Source organism: Haemorhous mexicanus, chromosome 9, assembly GCF_027477595.1.
Source record: "Haemorhous mexicanus isolate bHaeMex1 chromosome 9, bHaeMex1.pri, whole genome shotgun sequence".
Lineage (NCBI taxonomy): Eukaryota > Metazoa > Chordata > Aves > Passeriformes > Fringillidae > Haemorhous > Haemorhous mexicanus.
This window is the reverse complement of record NC_082349.1, coordinates 9,644,033-9,660,760: the sequence shown is the minus strand read 5'-3', so window position 1 is coordinate 9,660,760 and position 16,728 is coordinate 9,644,033. Positions and strand designations below refer to the sequence as shown.

The following is a 16,728-nucleotide window of genomic DNA, read 5'->3' as shown; positions in this document are numbered from 1 at the left end:
GCGCGCGCGCGCCGCCAGGCGGGCCGGGGCGTGTCCTCGGGGGTATATAGCCAGCCGGAGGGGCAGGGGGCTGCACTCTGCCGCCGCCGCCCCTCTCTCCAGCAGCTTCTATGCAATCCTCGGCCATCGCCGCTCCCCCCTGCGTTGAGCCCGCGCCGGTCTCACAGACTAGGTAGGGCCGCGCGGGCTGCCCCGGTTACGGTGTGTGCGTGTAGGGGCCGGGGGGCATCAGGGGAGGGGAGGGGGGGCGCCTTTGGGCCGCAGGGTACCGGAGGGGATGGGGGGTTAGGGGGGCGGTGGGCCGGATTTCCTTAGGGAGAGGGCCGGGGGTGCTGGTCTGGCTGGCGAAGCTGCACCCCCTCCTCCCCCCCTTTCCTCCTCGCCGGCGGTGGTACCTGCGTCCCCCGTCCCCCCCTCGCCGTTTGTGGTACCTGCCTCCGCCGTCCCCCCCCCCGCCGGCGGTGGTACATGCCGCCGCCCCGCTCCTCCGGCGCCAGCTGGGCCCGCGCGGCTCGCGCGGAGCCACCACGTGACCGCTGCGCGGCCGCCGCCATCTTTGTTGGGGGCAGCCGACGCCGCGGGGCGGGCGGGGGGGGTGTCACGTGACTGGCGCCCCGTGAGGAGCCGCCGCCGGGTTTGGCGCCAAGGGCGGGGGGCGGGGCCGGCGGAAGGCGGGAAAGGCCCCATTGTCTGCGCGGGACCGGGCGGGCAGGGGCTGAGAGCCCCTCGCAGCCTCCCTTCGAACCACAAACACCAGACTGAGGGGCCAGAGTCCGCTCCGGGTGGATGAGCACCTCTGATCCTGGCTCCTGGTGCTGCCTTCGCACCCCTGTGAGAGCTCAGTTGGTGCCGTGAAATGGGTGGCCGGTTCTGAACGTGAATAAAAAGAACATTCGATTTTCTGTTTGCAGGATGGAAGAGGAATTGGCAGCTCCTTCCACATCCACAGACAAGACAGACAGGTGAGATGGGAGCTGGAACTGTCAATTACCAAATAACACAAAATCTTGGAGTTACTGTGTGAAACTCAAAGGTCACCCTTCAGATCGGTTCTTAGACTTGGAGTTAACTCCCATCTGTGCTGTAGGTGCTGAAAACCTGTGCTCACCAGTGGTTTGCACAAATCTAGTGCATCGAGGCCTTCTCAGGGTCTGATGTGTACAAAAATACCAGCTGTTCTTGAAGCTTTTGGGTTTTTAGTTAGTTCTGGAGAGGCACAAGTATGCAGCTGGCATGTGATAGATGGATAGTATTCCTCTGTGGGCAGCTCCTCTTGTCCTAGTCTGAGATGTTGGGCTGGACCTTCTGGAAATGAAGCTGTGCAAGATGCACTGAATTGGAATTGACACTTGCATCTGTCGTTCTTCTCAGATGCACCACGCTGTGCTATGAAAAGTTTTAACTTTAGTTTATTCTTCTTATTCTTGATTTAGCATTGGAGTCTGGAGCACTGGTGCTCTGGTGAGCTGGTGTGCAACTCCTAAAGTATATTTTTTAGCAGCTTTTGTTACAGCAGATTCTGGTACTTGTTGCAGTGACTGGATAAATTTGCCTGTCTTCCCTTGGTTATTGGAACTATCAGTTGTTTCAGATTTACACACACAGAACCAAACAAATCCCACTTACCCTGGTAGTTCCAACCACTATAATGTATGCAACTCACTATTCCATAAAGCAGACTAGGTTTTGAAAGCTATAATTACTGTGAAAACTAACAGAATCCTTTATTTGATTTATTTCCCCTTCCTCCAGTATGGATGTGGATGGAGAATCAAAGAAACTATTGGGTTTGGGACAGAAGCACTTGGTAATGGGAAATATTCCAGCTGCTGTGAATGCATTCCAGGAAGCTGCAAGTTTACTGTGAGTAGTAGAATGTTCTGTGTGTTTTTGCTGGGCTTGGGCTTCAGCTTGGCTGTTCTGATGTGGATTATGCAAGAAAGATTGGGATTTTTACCTAACATGTTTATAATTTACAATGCAGCTGTGGAGGAGACAAACTATTTAAAGTCACCCAAGAGTTGGACAGTGCTGTAGTTGTTGTGCAGTTTTGGTGGCTTTTGTGATAGGCATTGCCAGCAGAGTTCCCTAAGGAGGGAAAGGGATTTCATAGTTTATTATGCTGGTGTCTTCTCTAGTTGCTTGTTCACTAGTCTTGGTCAGTCTCTGTGAGTGGTACTATTTGGATTACAGATTAATTTCCTCAGTTGGGTGTTTGAGAGCCATATGTAACTGAGAGAAGCGTTCAGTATTTGTTTAAAGCAATGAGAAACGAGCCAAGAAAGTGATCCTTTTGTCCAGGAATATTTAGTGTTGAAGTTCACATATCCAAATCTAAATAGGCACAGGCAATTAATTCTTTGGGTTTTTTTTGTAGGGGTAAAAAGTACGGTGAGACAGCGGATGAGTGTGCAGAAGCTTTTTTTTATTATGGAAAATCTCTCTTGGAGTTGGCAAGGTACAGTGACAATTTGTCATTTGGTGAAGAGTGTGTCTGGTGTAACAGGATTTCACTCCTTTATGGACAGAATTGCCCTGGGTGGGATGGGCTGAGGTATTGGAGCTTGTGCAGTTCAAATAATGATGTCAAAAGACCCAAGGGATAACAAACTTTTGTTCCCTTTAGAATGGAAAATGGTGTGCTGGGAAACGCCTTAGAAGGGGTGCAGGTGGAAGAGGAAGGAGAAAAAGCAGAAGATGACTCTGCACTGCCAGCTGCTGATGGTATGTAAAGCTGCCTGCCCTGCCATGGAGGCTCCAGGCTGTGTTTTCTTGTTGGAATGATCCAAATTTAGTCCATTGGTGTCTTGGGTAGCCTGAATCATTCTATTGAAACTCTTGGCAGTCTGAATGGACTCTGTTTCTGTTTGGTTTTTTTTTAGTCTTTCTTAAAGATGAGCAAAATCTGTAAAACATCTGCGAGGATCTGGTCACTGAAAGCATGTGTAAAGGGTCACCAGGTGTCTGTGTCCTGAACACTGCATTCAAACTCACTTCCTTAAGCTTCACCGCTGACTCCAACTGCTTTGTAACCTTGTAGCAGTACAGTGTGTGTAGTCCCAGCGGTCAGAATCTCTGTACAAAGTCCCAGGAACAGTGGCTGTTTTATGCTGCCTGCAGCTGGAGAGGATACAGGAATTCCTGTCCATCCAGACTGTTAAAGCACTGGCACCTTTTGCTTAGCTGTGACTAAAATCGCTGCACAACCGCACACTGCTTGAGCGGCCGCTTGCAATGCTGCAGTCTGGGGAAGGGGAAGGGCCTTGTTTAGATCAACCAGCTGTGTTGGTTGTCTCCTAATTCCTTGTACTTGGAAAATGAAGCTTTTAGGAGTGTCATCCAGCTTGGTAACAAACCAACACACTGGAGGGTCTTGAGGGTGGTGTTGGCAGTGCCCGTTAATGTCTTTATCACTAAACTCGAAGAAATGTTTATGCTTCCTCAATCATGTAGAAGAAACAAGGGAGGAGTTGAGAGAACAGGTTTATAACGCCATGGGGGAAAAGGAAGAGGCCAAAAAGTCCACGGAAGAGTCTACAGTACTGTCTGAGAAGGAAGTCAAAGAAGAGGATGTTGAAATGAGTGAGATTAAAGAAGAACCCAAAGAAGCAGCTGCTGACAAGAATGCAAAGCCCAAACAGGTTGAAGAGAAGACTGAGATTTCTGTGGGAAAAGAAGAAACTTCAGAAGAGCAGAAGAAGCAGGTGCCTGTGAAAGAGGAGGCAGCTGTGGAAGAGAAGGAGGTAGAAAAAGAGCAGAAGACGGTGCCTGAGGACAAGGTAGAGAAGGCAGCTGAGGAGAAGGAGACAACAACAGAAGTGTCAGACAAGGAGGCAAAGGCAACTGGGGAAGAGGTTGAAGCAGAAGTGGCTGTGGAAGAAAAGCGAGAGACAGGAGAACAGGCAGCAGAAGCAACAGAAAAAGAGCCAGCTGTGGAGAAGGGAGAGGCTGTTGAAGGGCAGGCTGTGGAAGAAAAGGCAGAAGCACAGGCAGCAGCTGCTGTGGAACAGAAAGAAACTGCAGAAGGGGATGCAGAGGTGGCTGAACAGAAGGCAGAAGAGAAACATGAGCCAGTAGAGACAGTTACAGAAGAGAAAACGGGTGAATCTAAAGAGACAGAGTCCTCAAAGGAACCTGTGCCCACAGAGGGCAAAGAGACACCTAATGACATGAAAGAAAAGGCTGAAGTTGCTGCTAAGGTAGAGAAAGAGGAAAAGAAAGGTGACCTGATGGAAGAGGGTGAAGGTGCTAAGGTAGAAAAAGAAGAGAAAGATGACCTGATGGAAGAGGGAGAAGGTAACACTGAGAGGCGAAAAGTACTTGTGGGTGGATGACTTGATGGATTTGGCTAACAATGGGTAAAAAGTGTTCCATTCAGAATTTTCTGTTTGCCTTAGAATAAGGAAAAGGCACGGTAAAGGGGCTCTTGAAGGACTTTACATACAAGTAAAGTTTCAAGGAATAGTGAATAGTCTCAGTTTCTCTAGACTAACGCTTAACTAACTGCAAAGCAAGTCTTACTTGAAAGCAAACTGACAGCCCTGTGAAATGTGTAAGTAATGGCTAGGCTGGTGGAGAATACTGAATGGATGTTCACTTGCATGCATCTGGGTCTATTGCACTAACCTTCACATAACTGCAAAGCACAAATTGCCTCTGGTTATAGCTGTGTTTTATTTTAAAATGGTGGTGAAATACAAGAACAGCTGAACACATAAATTTACTTCTCTTGGAGGAGAGGAACTCTTCAATTTAGTCTTTCTGATGGTCATTGCTAGTGAAAATTTAGTTGGAAATTCTAAACTTGATTTGCTGAAGGCTTATTGCTGCTCTAGTACAGTCTTCTGGCTGTCCAGCTTCTGCCCTTCTGCTTCCCTGCTTTATTATAGCTGTTTCCCAGGCTCTGTTGCAGTAAGACTTGCACCCAGCAAGACTTGCACCCTTTGCTGCAGCAGTATTTGTGGCCTTAGTGGGCCTGTGCCTTCTATTGCAAGTTAATTGATGAACTGTAATTGCAACTTCTCTTGTCAGTAACTCATCTTCACAGGCAGTGCCTTACTCAGGAGTAGCCGATGTTCAGACTCAACAGTTCTGGAGCCTGGAAGGATTTGTTCTCCTAAGCATAGTGAACAGTGGCCTAACAGGGTGTCTGTGTGGAGGGAGGATGACTGAAAATAAACTAAGAGTAGTTACCTGCTCCTCACCCTCAGTGCTGACAGGCTGCTTATGCACACATACTGCTGCTTTTTGCCCCAAGTCTGGAACATCCTGGCCTGGTGCTGAATCATTCCAAACTCCTCCCACTACTTAAATATTAGAGTCCTGACATCTCTTCTGTTTACCTTTATACAAGTGTCTTCATGTTCACAGGTTTGGCCCTCTCAGTGGTGGGTGTGTGCTGGGAGTTACACTAGTGAGTTCACAGGCTCTCTAGTCCCGCCCCCCCCCAGTCAAGCTTCTGTTCTGGAATAGCCAGCGGTTGTGATACAGGAATTGTGTGACTTCAGCTTGCAGACCAGCCAGTGCTCTGAAGTTATTAGCCATATTCCTTTACTGCACATTTTCCCAAAGTGTCTTCTGCTGGTAGAACAGATGATGTGATGCTCCTGCACAGTGTCAAAAGTCAGATTAGTACTACACAAGGGGAGGTTCATTAACATTGATACTTAAATGCCTGACGTAAAGATCATGGACTCAGAAACAGACTAATTTGTGTTCAGCTTGGCAGCTATTTTGCTGAAAACACTTACTTTCTGTAGCATGAAGTTTAGCAGCTGGCCAGTGCCTCTAGGGCTGCTCAAAATCTTGTGGCTTCAGTGAGAGGTGCCAACAGATTGGTGAGAACTGAATTCTATATAAGTTTCTGGTTTTGATAGTAAGAAGTTGAACTTATGGACTGCTTTAGTCTACAGTGCTGAACAGTTTCAGCAAGATGGCTGCTGATGCTGAGACTTTAACGTGTCTGCTCTTCTTACATCACACCTCTAACCTGTCACTTGAAGAAAAAGGGTTGGATATAACACACTCTGCCTGACTCCATGTTAAACAAGCACAGTAACCAGAAGTGTCCTCATGCATCTACTTGCCTTCTAGAAACAGAAGAATCTGAAGAGGAAGATAAAGAAAATGATAAAGCTGATGATGATAAAGAGAATGAATTGACAGTGGAAGACAAGGTGAGGTTGCTGAGGTCTGACACCAGTGCTTGTGGAAGGATGCAGTATTAGGCCTAAATATGATGTTTATGTCCTTCTAAAAGCTCACTTGTGTTTCATTTAGTTCTGTGTAGGAAAATACTTCTGAAAGCCAATATTGCTTAGGAATGGCGAGTGTTAGGTTTTGTCTGCATTGTAGATCTTGCTCAGCTGTGTCTGTAGACTTGGGTTTGTTCAGCTGCTCTGGCACAAATGCTTGTGGTGTGCTAAGCTAACTTGGCCTGGTGGTGCAGGGGCAGACAGGGAGAACTGTTCTAGCCTGTCACTGGAGTTACTTGGAACAGTTAATTGCCTACTTGTCCAGTAAGCTGTGATTAGGATGGGAATCGTTTGAGAAATGTGGTGCTCCTCAAAGCTGGGATGTACATTGATACAATAGTCAAAACACCTGGAAAAATCTGCAGCCTCATAGAGCATTCAAGATAACTGTCTGTCCCTTTCTCAGACTGTTCTAACAAAGCTCAAAGGCTCGTTTTAAAAAGCTGGACTGTGAACTTTATTTGGTTCATCTAAAGATAACCTTAACAAAGATCTTGCTGGTGCTTGGTGCCCTGTTATTTCTGGAAAAAAATTAAAGCATATCACAGAACAATGTGAGTTCATGTTCCATTGAAACATTTTTACTTCAGGCAAAGTCTTGGTTGATGCAATAACCTCTTCTGCATATTTTTTCTTTTTTTTTTTTTTTCCTTCTAGTGGTGAAATGTTCACCTCTTGCAGAAATGGATTCCTTGATAACGCTGTTTGGGAATTTAGTGGTGGTGTTTGGTGTGATCTGTGACCAAGTCACTTAATCTGTCATGCACTTCTGGTCTTTACAGGAAAGTGAGGAGGATGAAATTGGCAATCTTGAGCTAGCCTGGGACATGCTGGAGTTAGCAAAAGTAATTTACAAAAGGTAAAGACTAAAGTTTAATTTGGGTATATGCCACAGAAACTTAATGTAAATTGGATAGTGGCATAGCCAGTTAGAGAATGTGGCATACTCTGATCAGGATTTGAAAACTATTTTTTTCTTCTGGCTGTAGACAAGAAACAAAAGAAGCTCAGCTCCATGCAGCTCAAGCTCATCTGAAGTTAGGAGAAGTTAGCATTGAATCTGGTAAGTAATGTTAATTCTCATGTGCAAAGTGTTTGGTTCTACTTTCTGTCACTGGGTTTTGTACTTTAAAATGAGCAGATGTAAGTTAAGGCTGTCAGGGTGAGAACAAGTTAGATCTCGATAGTTGCAGTCATGTGAGAAACTATGGAAATAATGGTTGGTACCTTAAATAGGATAGTCTGTGCTTTTGCAGAGCAGTGGAAAAAAAGTTTGAGTAAGAAGCAATGTGTTGCCAGCCTTGTGTTCTGCTTTCTGAAGTGACCAAATCTTGGTTATGAACTTGAGAGACTTGCTGAAATTGTCATGAAAAATACTTGACTCTCTTAGACCTTCCCAAATCCTAGGTTATAGTCAGGAAAGACTCTTGTGTTACACAGCAGAAAAAAGGAGTGGGAGGCAAACCCCATTACAAACTCTTGTAATGACTCACTTGCCTTTCATTTAAAAATGTTTTCTAATCTTGTTAAATCCAAATGTACACTTTCTCTGGGGCAGGCATTGGAAATAACCCAACAGGTTTCTGGGCCAGGCCTAGAGAACAAGGGTTGTGTCTTATGTCAGTGGAGCACATCTGGGGAGAGCTTGGCAGGAAGGTGGCACTGTCCTTAGCTCCAGATCCGTGTTGCAGTTGGGACCAGTTACGTTCAGTTGTTGGTAGAAGGTAAAGCAGGAGGATTTGGTGCCTGCTTTGACTTGGCTGCTCAGTTTTCTGTGCTGAAATTAGACAAAGCACTTGTGAGAGAACCAGAGGAGCTGGCCTAGACAGTCTCTCAGGGGAGGCAGAGTTGTCACCTGATGGTCTCAAAGCAGCCCAGCGCTGCTGTGTTTAGTGGTGGTTCTGTTTGCAGACTGTATAATGTGTAACAAAACACCAAGTAACCAAACCAGGGATTACATGGTGCTGCTGTGGATAATTACTGAGGTTTGTAAAGACCTTGGGGCTTTCTCCTGTAGAAAACTACACACAGGCAATAGAAGAGTTCCAGGCCTGCCTGGCCCTGCAGCAGAAGTACCTGGAGGCTCATGACCGGCTGCTGGCCGAGAGCCACTATCAGCTCGCCCTGGCCTACCACTACAACAGCGACTTCGACGAGGCCGTGCTGCAGTTTGGGAAGTCCATGGAGGTCATAGACAAGAGACTGGGTACGTGGAATTCTGAAGCTGCCTCCAGTGAGTTTTCACAAGGCAAATAGTGAGGTGTGCTCATTGTCTGCTGTGTCGTGTTTTATCTGAAAGTGGTGAGATTACACCAGGGGTAGAATTGGTAAAACTGTTTGTTAGCAGATAGTTGCCTCTGGATGTTGGTAACTGGACAGTTACTTTGTCTCGAGGTGTTTTGCCCTGATAACTGTTTCATCCCAGCAATACTGACTGAGCGAATAAAGAAGGCGGACACTGGGTCCCCTGAGGATGAGAAGGAGATAGAAGAACTGAAGGGACTGCTTCCTGAAATTAAAGAGAAGATAGAAGATTCAAAGGAGTCACAGAAGAGTGCAAAAGTAGCTGAGCTAGGACTGAAAGCAACTCTGGTGAGTGTGTCCTGTGGTTTCCTTTTGACCCAACCCTTCTTCCAGTTCAACTTAGAATAAATAAGTAATGGAAGGAGCTCAGACTTGATCAGGGACTGGTGGTTGCTCACAAGTGTTACAAGGCTGTGGTTGTGAGAAGAAAACTGAGGCAGCTGATGTCTGCAGAGGATATTTCCTAAAAGCCCTGATACTAATTGTTCTGAACTAAACAGGAATTTGATAGGCTTCTGTGGCATTTCATGTGTCAGGGCTGGAAATGATGGGTCAGGCAAATGTGGAGCGCACATTGCATCTGTCCTGTACAGAAGTGCAGAATGCAGTGTTGGGGTGGGAGGGACTTGGGCTTTCTGTATCTCACTGAGTTCACATGTATTGTCTGCCACAGTCTGTTGTTTCTGCTTTTCTTAAGGTTGGCACTACATCTGGCTTTGCACAAAGTGAAGACAGTGGTTCTGTATCCACAGTAAGTTAATCTAAAATGAACGTTGTTAATTCTCATCTGCTCTAAGGATTACTGGTTGTGTTTGCTCATGTGTCAGTGTCTGTCTTGTAACAGATTCCAGTAAGGAAAGGAGCTGATGGTGCATCTCAGTGTGTAACAGACATCTCTCATCTAGTCAGGAAAAAGGTGAGTCCCAAAATTACTTGTTAAACAAGCAGTTTATTGAAGTACCCCTGGCTTGCTCTGTGTAATAGGATTTGTCTTAAAAGTATGTTTTCTTAACTTAGCTGTATAATGGGAAAACACTCCAGAAGTAGAACCAGTAGTGTATGAAACTCCTTTCCGCTGGGAACCAATCAATCTGGGAACCATCTGGCCTCCAGGAGACCATTCTTGGAGGTTCAGCACCCTGCCTGGCCCACACTGATGTAAATCTGACCCTGTTGTGTGGCTTCTGCAGGCGCTCCCTGAACAAGCGTTTCCTCTGCTGAGGACCCTCAAGAGCAGCAGGGTCACCTGCAGATCCCAAGGAGAAGGCAGGCAACCAGGCTGGGCTGGGTTCCTTTCTTTCCAAAAGGAAATTGGGACTTGGCCTTCTAATAAATAGTAAAGCCACACTGGTGTTAATTATAAATTGCCTCTTTAAGAGATCAGATGTTGAGAACTTGGTTCCTTTAAGTGTTATGTGTTCTCTAGAAGTGTTTGCTGATGAAAACTAATATCTTATAAGGGATACTCTCAGTTTTATGTTGCGTCAGTTCCACTGGTCTGTCAGTTCAGGTGTGCCTGGAGTGATTTGGAGCTGCTTTAGGTGATTTCAAATGTTGTAGATGCCCTAAGTCTACCCTGGAACAGTTACAGGCTCAGTGGTTGCACCTTTCTTTACCAGATTGTAACTAAAGATAACTCAGTTTTGGAGATCCTGGCACCCAGAGTGTCCCTGTGGTCGAGACCTGGGTCTCAAAGCTCTGGTTAAACCTCAGCACTGGGGAGGCTGTCCTGAGCCTGGCAAGCAGATGTTGGGTAGATGATGTGCAGTGACATCTAATGCTAAATTTCTCAAAAAGATTTAAACTTTGATTTGTACTTAGTGGACATTATAAACAATTTTGTCTTCAGAGGAAACCAGAGGAGGAGACTCATCAGGGAGACAACGAAGCCAAGAAATCTAAACCAGAACCAGCTGTCAATGGTGGTGGTGGGGACGCTGTCCCCCGTGGAAATGAGGTTGCAGAAAAAATGGAAGAGGAGGTGGGCAGCTGAGCCAGGAGTCTGGGCTGTGCTTATTATTTTATTTCCCCCCCTCTCTGTTCAGGGATGCTTCTGTGCCTGGTAGATGTCCTGGTTTTATTGCCTGCTGTCCTTCACAAGGTTTCCCAGATGAGATGAAGACTATTCCTAGTGGGCAGGATGCATGTTGTGCTGTGGTGCTGACCCTGTGTGGGCTGGACAGACCCAGCTGTGGAGCCTTGTCACCTGAGGGGTGGGACAGAGACAGGTTCTGGGTGGTTTTTTGCTGGGCTCAACTCCAGCACAGGGTCTTCCCCCAATTTTTCATGTTCTGGGTTTTATTACTTACCCCTGGGCTGCACTTGTTACTATCAGTGCTTTAGGATAGTGTTGGGCTCTGGAGACTGGCAAAGTTCCCATTGTTAAGTCTTCAAATTACAGAACCCTTGGGCTGCTGCATGAGTTGGTGCTGTAAGACTGTGTCCTGTCTTTTAAAAACAAACCCTTATCTTCTCTTTTAGACAGAGAAAAGGCCACAAGCAGAATCAGGGGCTGCAGTTGAAAGCACAGTATGATAATGATTCTTTAACCTTGGACACTCCTCTCCTTACAAGGAAAATGGTTTTGTATATAGTGTATTTTTTCACTTTTTGGCAACTTTTGTATGACTTCAATAAAGATTGTAAGCAAATAGTCCCTATTTTGACCTTCCTCCTGTGACAGGTTCCAGCCTCTGCTCCTGGCTGTCCCCCTGGGCTGCAGGTCTCAGCCCTGGCCCACTGCTGGGCTCATGCTCCCTTTAATTACAGCATTTCCACCCACATCTACCTCCTTGGGAGCAGAGGGTTGGATGGGCCTGGCAGAGCTGGCTGCTGCAGGGAAGGAGAGCATTGCCTGAACTTCACTGTCTTGTCCAGTGACTGACCTTTTTTTATTCTGCTAGGGCCTTGTTCATAGCTGGGGCTGTGTTTTGTTCATTCTAGGCGGTACCCAAGTGGGTTCTGATAGTGCTTCCCTCAGTTTTGAGCAGCCTAAAGATTAAAGATGGTGGGGAAGGCTGATAAAGAGCTTTGTAACATCCTGGGCTTTGTTGCTGTGTATTTTTATCTCTGCTCAACCTCCACTTTGCAGCCAGGGGGGAGTGCAGGAGCAGGTGCTGATGATTGGAGACAGGGGCAGGGCTGTCCCCTGAGCCAGCTGGAGTGCCCAGGTGGGGCTGGGACCCTGCCCTGGGTTGTGTGCGTATAAAAAAAGGCCAAGAAGTGAAAAGCAATGAGCTGAAGCCTTTAATTAAGCATGTAGCACAGGGCCTCTGACACTTGGTAAAGTTGGCTTTGGCTTTTGTGCTGGCTCCCAGGGGTGAGCTGTGCGTGCCCTGGGTTAGGCTTTCCCTACAGAGGGCTGGATGTGAGGATGTGCCTGAGGGCAGGGAATTTATTGTGCCCTCTGCCTGTCCCCAAACCACCATTGTGAGCAGGAGTGGTTGAACCATTCTTCTGGCTGTGGGCTCTGTCCTGAGGTGGAGGCTGAGCTGTCTATTGGCTGCGGGCTTGGGAGTTTGCCTGTCCTTTTCCTGCTGAAATGCCCAGAGCTTCTTTGGTCCCAGCAGTGATGCCATACACTTCCACCCACCCCAGCACTGTGGGATCCTGGTACCAGCTGCACAACTGCTCCCTGAACCCATCTCTGCAGCTTGAACACAGGTTTTGCCTTCATCACCTTAACAGTTACTGAAGCTTCGGTTTGCTGGTGGAGGGGGTGGCAGGGCAGTCCAGTGGGACCATGGTCTGTTCCTGGCTCATCTTCGGGGAGCCCTGTCTTGTGCTGGGGGCTTCTGAGCAGGAGGAGGGTCCTCCAGGGACACAAAGGGGGTGAGGGGGAGTCCAGGGGGCACATTTGCTGTGGGTCTGCCAGGCCCCAGTGCTGGCCTGGGGGGCTCCTGGGAAAGGAAAAAAGTGATGTCAGGGGGAGGAGGGTCCTGGCAGGGGGGGAGCTGCCTGGCCATCCCCTCAGATGGGGCACTGTGTGTGCAGAGCAAATCACACCCCTGGTCCAGCACTGGTGGGGACTCACCTCCTGCCCCAGTGCCTCTATCCCCAAGTGCAGCAAAGGGAGCTGTTCCTAAATGTCCCCGATCTTGTGCCTCCATGCCCATTATCCTGTCCCAATCCCAACTCCCCTTTCCCCTCCTTGGAGAGCTGGAAGTCACCCTGGGCTGAGGCTCTTACCATGAAAAGTTCTGGCACAGCAAGGGCTGGTGGCAGTGGAGGGGCTAAAGGGTGTGGGAAGACAGGGGGGTGCGGCCATGGCCTTGTCTGCTCTGCGTGGCATCGCAGCATTCCCACCTCTGCCTGGAGCCGGGCCAGTTCCTCTGTGTGCCGCTGGGCTGCCCGTGAGCCTGGCCAACAGGATTTGGTCACCATGGGGTTTACAGCAGCCATTTTCCTGGGACCTCACCAGGCCCGTGTTCAGGACTCTCCCTGCTCACTGCAGAGAGTCCACCCCGAGCTGCAGCCCCCCTCCACCTGCCAATATTTCCAGGAGCCATCTCCAGCCCAGAGCTCTGATGCTGCAACCACAGAGGCAGCAGGGGGCTGTGGGGTGCAGATGGGGAACCCATCACCTACCAGCATATGCTCTCTTCTCCCTTCTGACCTTCAGTGCCAACAGTTCATCTTCCAGACGCCGGTTCTCCAGCTCCACAGCCAGCAGCGCTGCATCCAGACCGTGAGTGCCAGTGCTGGGGGGCTCTGCTGGCACAGCCAGGGGTGTTCAGCTGCTGCCTGGGGGCCACGGTCCCTGAGGGGGGGACAGGCCTGGGCCTGCTGTTGGCGCTTACCCATCTGCTCTCTGTGCGGCCCTGCGGTTCCTTTCTCTAGCACCGTGGCCTCCAGCTGGAGCTGGAGAAGCTGGTCCAGGATGGCCGGGTCGTATCCCCCGGAGCGCAGGTAGGACACTCGCAGTGCCCTGCCGGAGCCCCGGGTCAGCCATTGCTTGGGCTCGGCCGGGCGCTCTGCTCGGAGCCACCATGGCCCACAGGCCCTCACCTGGCCTCAGCCGCGAGCGGCCCCGTGGGCGGCAGGAGGGTGTTGAGGTGGAGGGTGTCCCTGAGGAGGAGACGGGCAACTGCGGGTGAGGGAGCCGTGATGGTGAGCACCCCGCAGGGCCAGGGCTCTGTGCTGTGACCCCTCAGCCTGGGGCTCACCTGTGCTGTGTTGTTCGGACCTGTCCAGCTTGGTCCCGCGGGCCTTGGCTCAGCTCGGGCTCCCCCGGCTCGGGCTGGGGCCCCAGAGGTGCCCTGGCCCCCAGTGTTGCCAGCCGCCGGCACAGCCCTGAAGGACCGTGAGGGGCCGGGGGACTCAGCACGGCCCCCACAGCCCCACTCTCGGAGGTTACTGCATCCCACACGTGCCTCCCCATTGCCCCAAAACCATTGCTGGGGCCTACCATCTCTCTGCTGCTCCAGCTGCCGGGTCCTGGCCCGGATCTTGGCCACCTGGCGTTCGTGGGCTTCCAGCAGCTCCTGTGGCGGCTGCCGGTGTCCCTGCAGTGGGAGCGGCTGCCGGGGGGGCTCTCCCTGCGGCACACAGGGTTCACCGGGAAGGAGGGGCTGACCCCCAGTCTGCCCCCCAGCCCGCCCTGGCATTCAGGATTCACCGTACCTCCACTGGCAGCCTGCTAGAAGTGGGGTCGGCCGTGCGGAGCAGGGCCCTCTCGCGGGGGGTCAGCACATCCCCCAGGGGAGCTCTCTGCCCCCACCCTGGTCCCTGCTGTCCCCGCACAGCTGGTGGGACCCCACGAGGCGCAAAGTGCTGGCGTGGCTCAGCACTGTCGGTATTTTGGGACACTCCGACCTCGCAGACACAAAGGGAAGAAAAGGGTGACACTCCCACCCTCCCCCAATCCTCCCCTAATATACTTTTCTGGTTTTTGCAAAATAAGCACCAAGTACCTGTGCCTGTGTGGTGCAGGCATGGGAAGATGGAGGCCTACCCAGCTCAGACCAAGCTGGAGCCCGGATGTGATACCCAGTTTCCCAGCCCAGCACCTGTCCCCATCCCCGTTCTGTGCCAGACCCAGCTCCACACTACCGAGATGTCCTGTGGTTTCCTTGCCGTGCCCTGTGCTCCCTCCACAGGCAGAGGGTCCCCCCCATGGAGGCAGGAGCTGCTGGGTGCCGTGGGCCCGAGGCACAGCTTCTCCATGTGCACCCGCAGCAGCGGTCGGGATCTGAACGCCAAGCGGCAGCGGGGGCAGAGGAAGGTCCCCATGTCCAACACCCTGGAAAGCAGAGCGGGTGGAGTCACTCGCGGGGGGCACCCCGACAGGCAGAGGGGGTCCCCTCCCGGGGCTGGTACCCCGGGACAGGCTGGAAGTGCGCACAGACCTGCTGGTGGCGGCGGTCGCTGCAGTGTTTGAAGCCACTGTTGCTATGCTGGACGCTGAGCTGGGCGGGGAGGGCCCCGCCTCCCGCCCCCAGCCCAGGACATTCCCACTGTTTACCACGGGCACTGGAATGGGGAAAAAATATCGCTGAGCCACCAGAGCAATCCACAGAAAACAAGGCGAAGGAGGCCCCATTGGCCCGTGTCCCTCTGAGGTTACAAAGTGCTCGCTGACAGCCATGCCTGCCCTGGGGCTGTCCAGGAGTGCCCCTTGCCCACTTTGCAGCAGCTCCCACTTAGCTGCTCCTTAGAAGACTTTAAGCTAAGGCAGAACCTCCACAGAGAGGTGAAAGAGCTCCTTCTGCCCTTTCTTGCCACAAGTGTCCTGCCCTTACCCTTTTCCCCCAAAAAGCTCCCTGCATTCCATCCTTGCACCCACCTCAGCTCTGCCTGGCAAATCCCTACCAGCTTTTCCTCTCACCTCACTGCCAGTGGTACTCATTATTTGCTCAGGAAAAAGCTGCCATTTGATGGATGGGGACTTGTCCGGCCAGGGTCACCCAGGGGCTGCCACTGCCACTTCCTAAGTTTCATCGATGTTTAAACCCTGCACAGCCCACAGGAAGATCGGGGCACAACACCTGGTGTGAAGCACAAGGGGCTCCTGGCACACACAGGCCAAGCCATGCTGCCCCAGGGCAGGCCGGTTCCACTCCAGAGTGCTGTGCTCAGCAAATTCCCACATTCCAAGTGGCTGTCAGCATGGATCTCAGGTGACGGGGTTTTTAAATTTACCCCATTTCTTGAGATCAGTGCACACAGATCTGCATAACTTCGTTTAAATGGATATAGGAAGTTAAACTTTAAAAAAATGGATAGGCTCTTCCAAACAAAAGCAGTGGTTGAATATTCAGAAGGAACAAGATGGTTTGTGCAAAGTTGTACAGGAGCCCCAGCACTTCCCAAGTACTCCCAGGCAGCCTCAGCCTCTGGACCCTGGTTTTCAGAGCACAGGGATGAAGAAATGTCCCACTGCCCCTCTCCTCTGGGGTTCACTCAGAGCCAGCGGGAGCTGGAAGCCCCAGTAGCAGAGTTACACCCGATAATGCTGAGTGTGCGCCCTTGAATCCAGATGCAAAGATTCAGGACTAAACATTATCATTTTGTTACACCTCTGTCCTCTCTGCCTGGCCAGGAATGGATTAAGAACACACAGGCACAGCCTTGGGACAAACCCCCTCAGCGCAGCAAGACCAGGTTTTGTGTGACTCCGCCCAACCCCCCTGCAAACACTGCACAACCCCAGAGCACTTTCCAATCCAAAACCTTTGTGCACAAGCTGAACTTACACCAGACACTAAAATAGCTTAGGCCACAACTGAGTTGTTTGTAAAATTCTTTTTAATCTAATAGAAATGTTTTCATGAATTTTTAAAAAAGATTTCAATGAAAACAGCTTTGGATTCAGACATTCCCTTGCCACGTTGTGAACATAAACAGCAGCATTGCACTAGGAACAAGTGACACCGACCGGTCGAGCTTCACCATTTTGTATGAAGCGGAAAAAAAAAGCAAACTGCTTTAGTAGAAGATAATTTTGAATTCTTTAAAAAAATCCCCAAACATGGACTGTCATCTCAGCATTGTTCTACCTCTCCCTTCTTAAAGGAAGAGTTCAGCTCCTGCAGTCTGAGCACTACAGCAATGTTTGCCAAGTGGAAAAATAGAGCGGGAGAAGAAACTGTTTATCCCCAGTGCTACTGAACCCCCAAAGTTGCAGGTCCCTTAGAGGAAAGCTTCTCTTACAGAAGAAAGACAATTAGAA

General features: G+C 50.2%; 1 protein-coding gene across 2 annotated transcripts; it reads left to right on the top strand.

Moving 5' to 3' along the window:
- The first annotated feature begins 13 nt into the window (after positions 1-13).
- Positions 14-11,211, top strand: NASP (nuclear autoantigenic sperm protein). 2 transcript variants are annotated; one of them, XM_059853918.1, is made up of 15 exons: positions 14-172; positions 912-962; positions 1,753-1,863; positions 2,378-2,458; positions 2,627-2,724; positions 3,454-4,296; positions 6,094-6,176; positions 7,037-7,113; positions 7,244-7,317; positions 8,272-8,460; positions 8,680-8,846; positions 9,256-9,309; positions 9,403-9,474; positions 10,408-10,539; positions 11,040-11,211. In XM_059853918.1, the coding sequence occupies exons 1-15, from the start codon at positions 111-113 to the stop codon at positions 11,091-11,093; spliced, it is 2,148 nt and encodes a 715-aa protein (XP_059709901.1). In that variant the 5' UTR covers positions 14-110; the 3' UTR covers positions 11,094-11,211. The 2 variants fall into 2 exon arrangements, with proteins under 2 accessions (XP_059709901.1, XP_059709903.1); XM_059853920.1 differs by having other exon boundaries at positions 64-201.
- Positions 11,212-16,728: the final 5,517 nt, after the last annotated feature.

What these genes read in the sequence shown, in the direction of transcription:
- NASP (XM_059853918.1), top strand. Translation starts at nt 111, where the DNA reads ATGCAATCCTCGGCCATCGCCGCTCCCCCCTGCGTTGAGCCCGCGCCG. An exon ending in GCGCCGGTCTCACAGACTAG is followed by an intron (nt 173 to 911) that starts GTAGGGCCGCGC and finishes TTCTGTTTGCAG; the next exon opens with GATGGAAGAGGAATTGGCAG. An exon ending in AATTGACAGTGGAAGACAAG is followed by an intron (nt 6,177 to 7,036) that starts GTGAGGTTGCTG and finishes TGGTCTTTACAG; the next exon opens with GAAAGTGAGGAGGATGAAAT.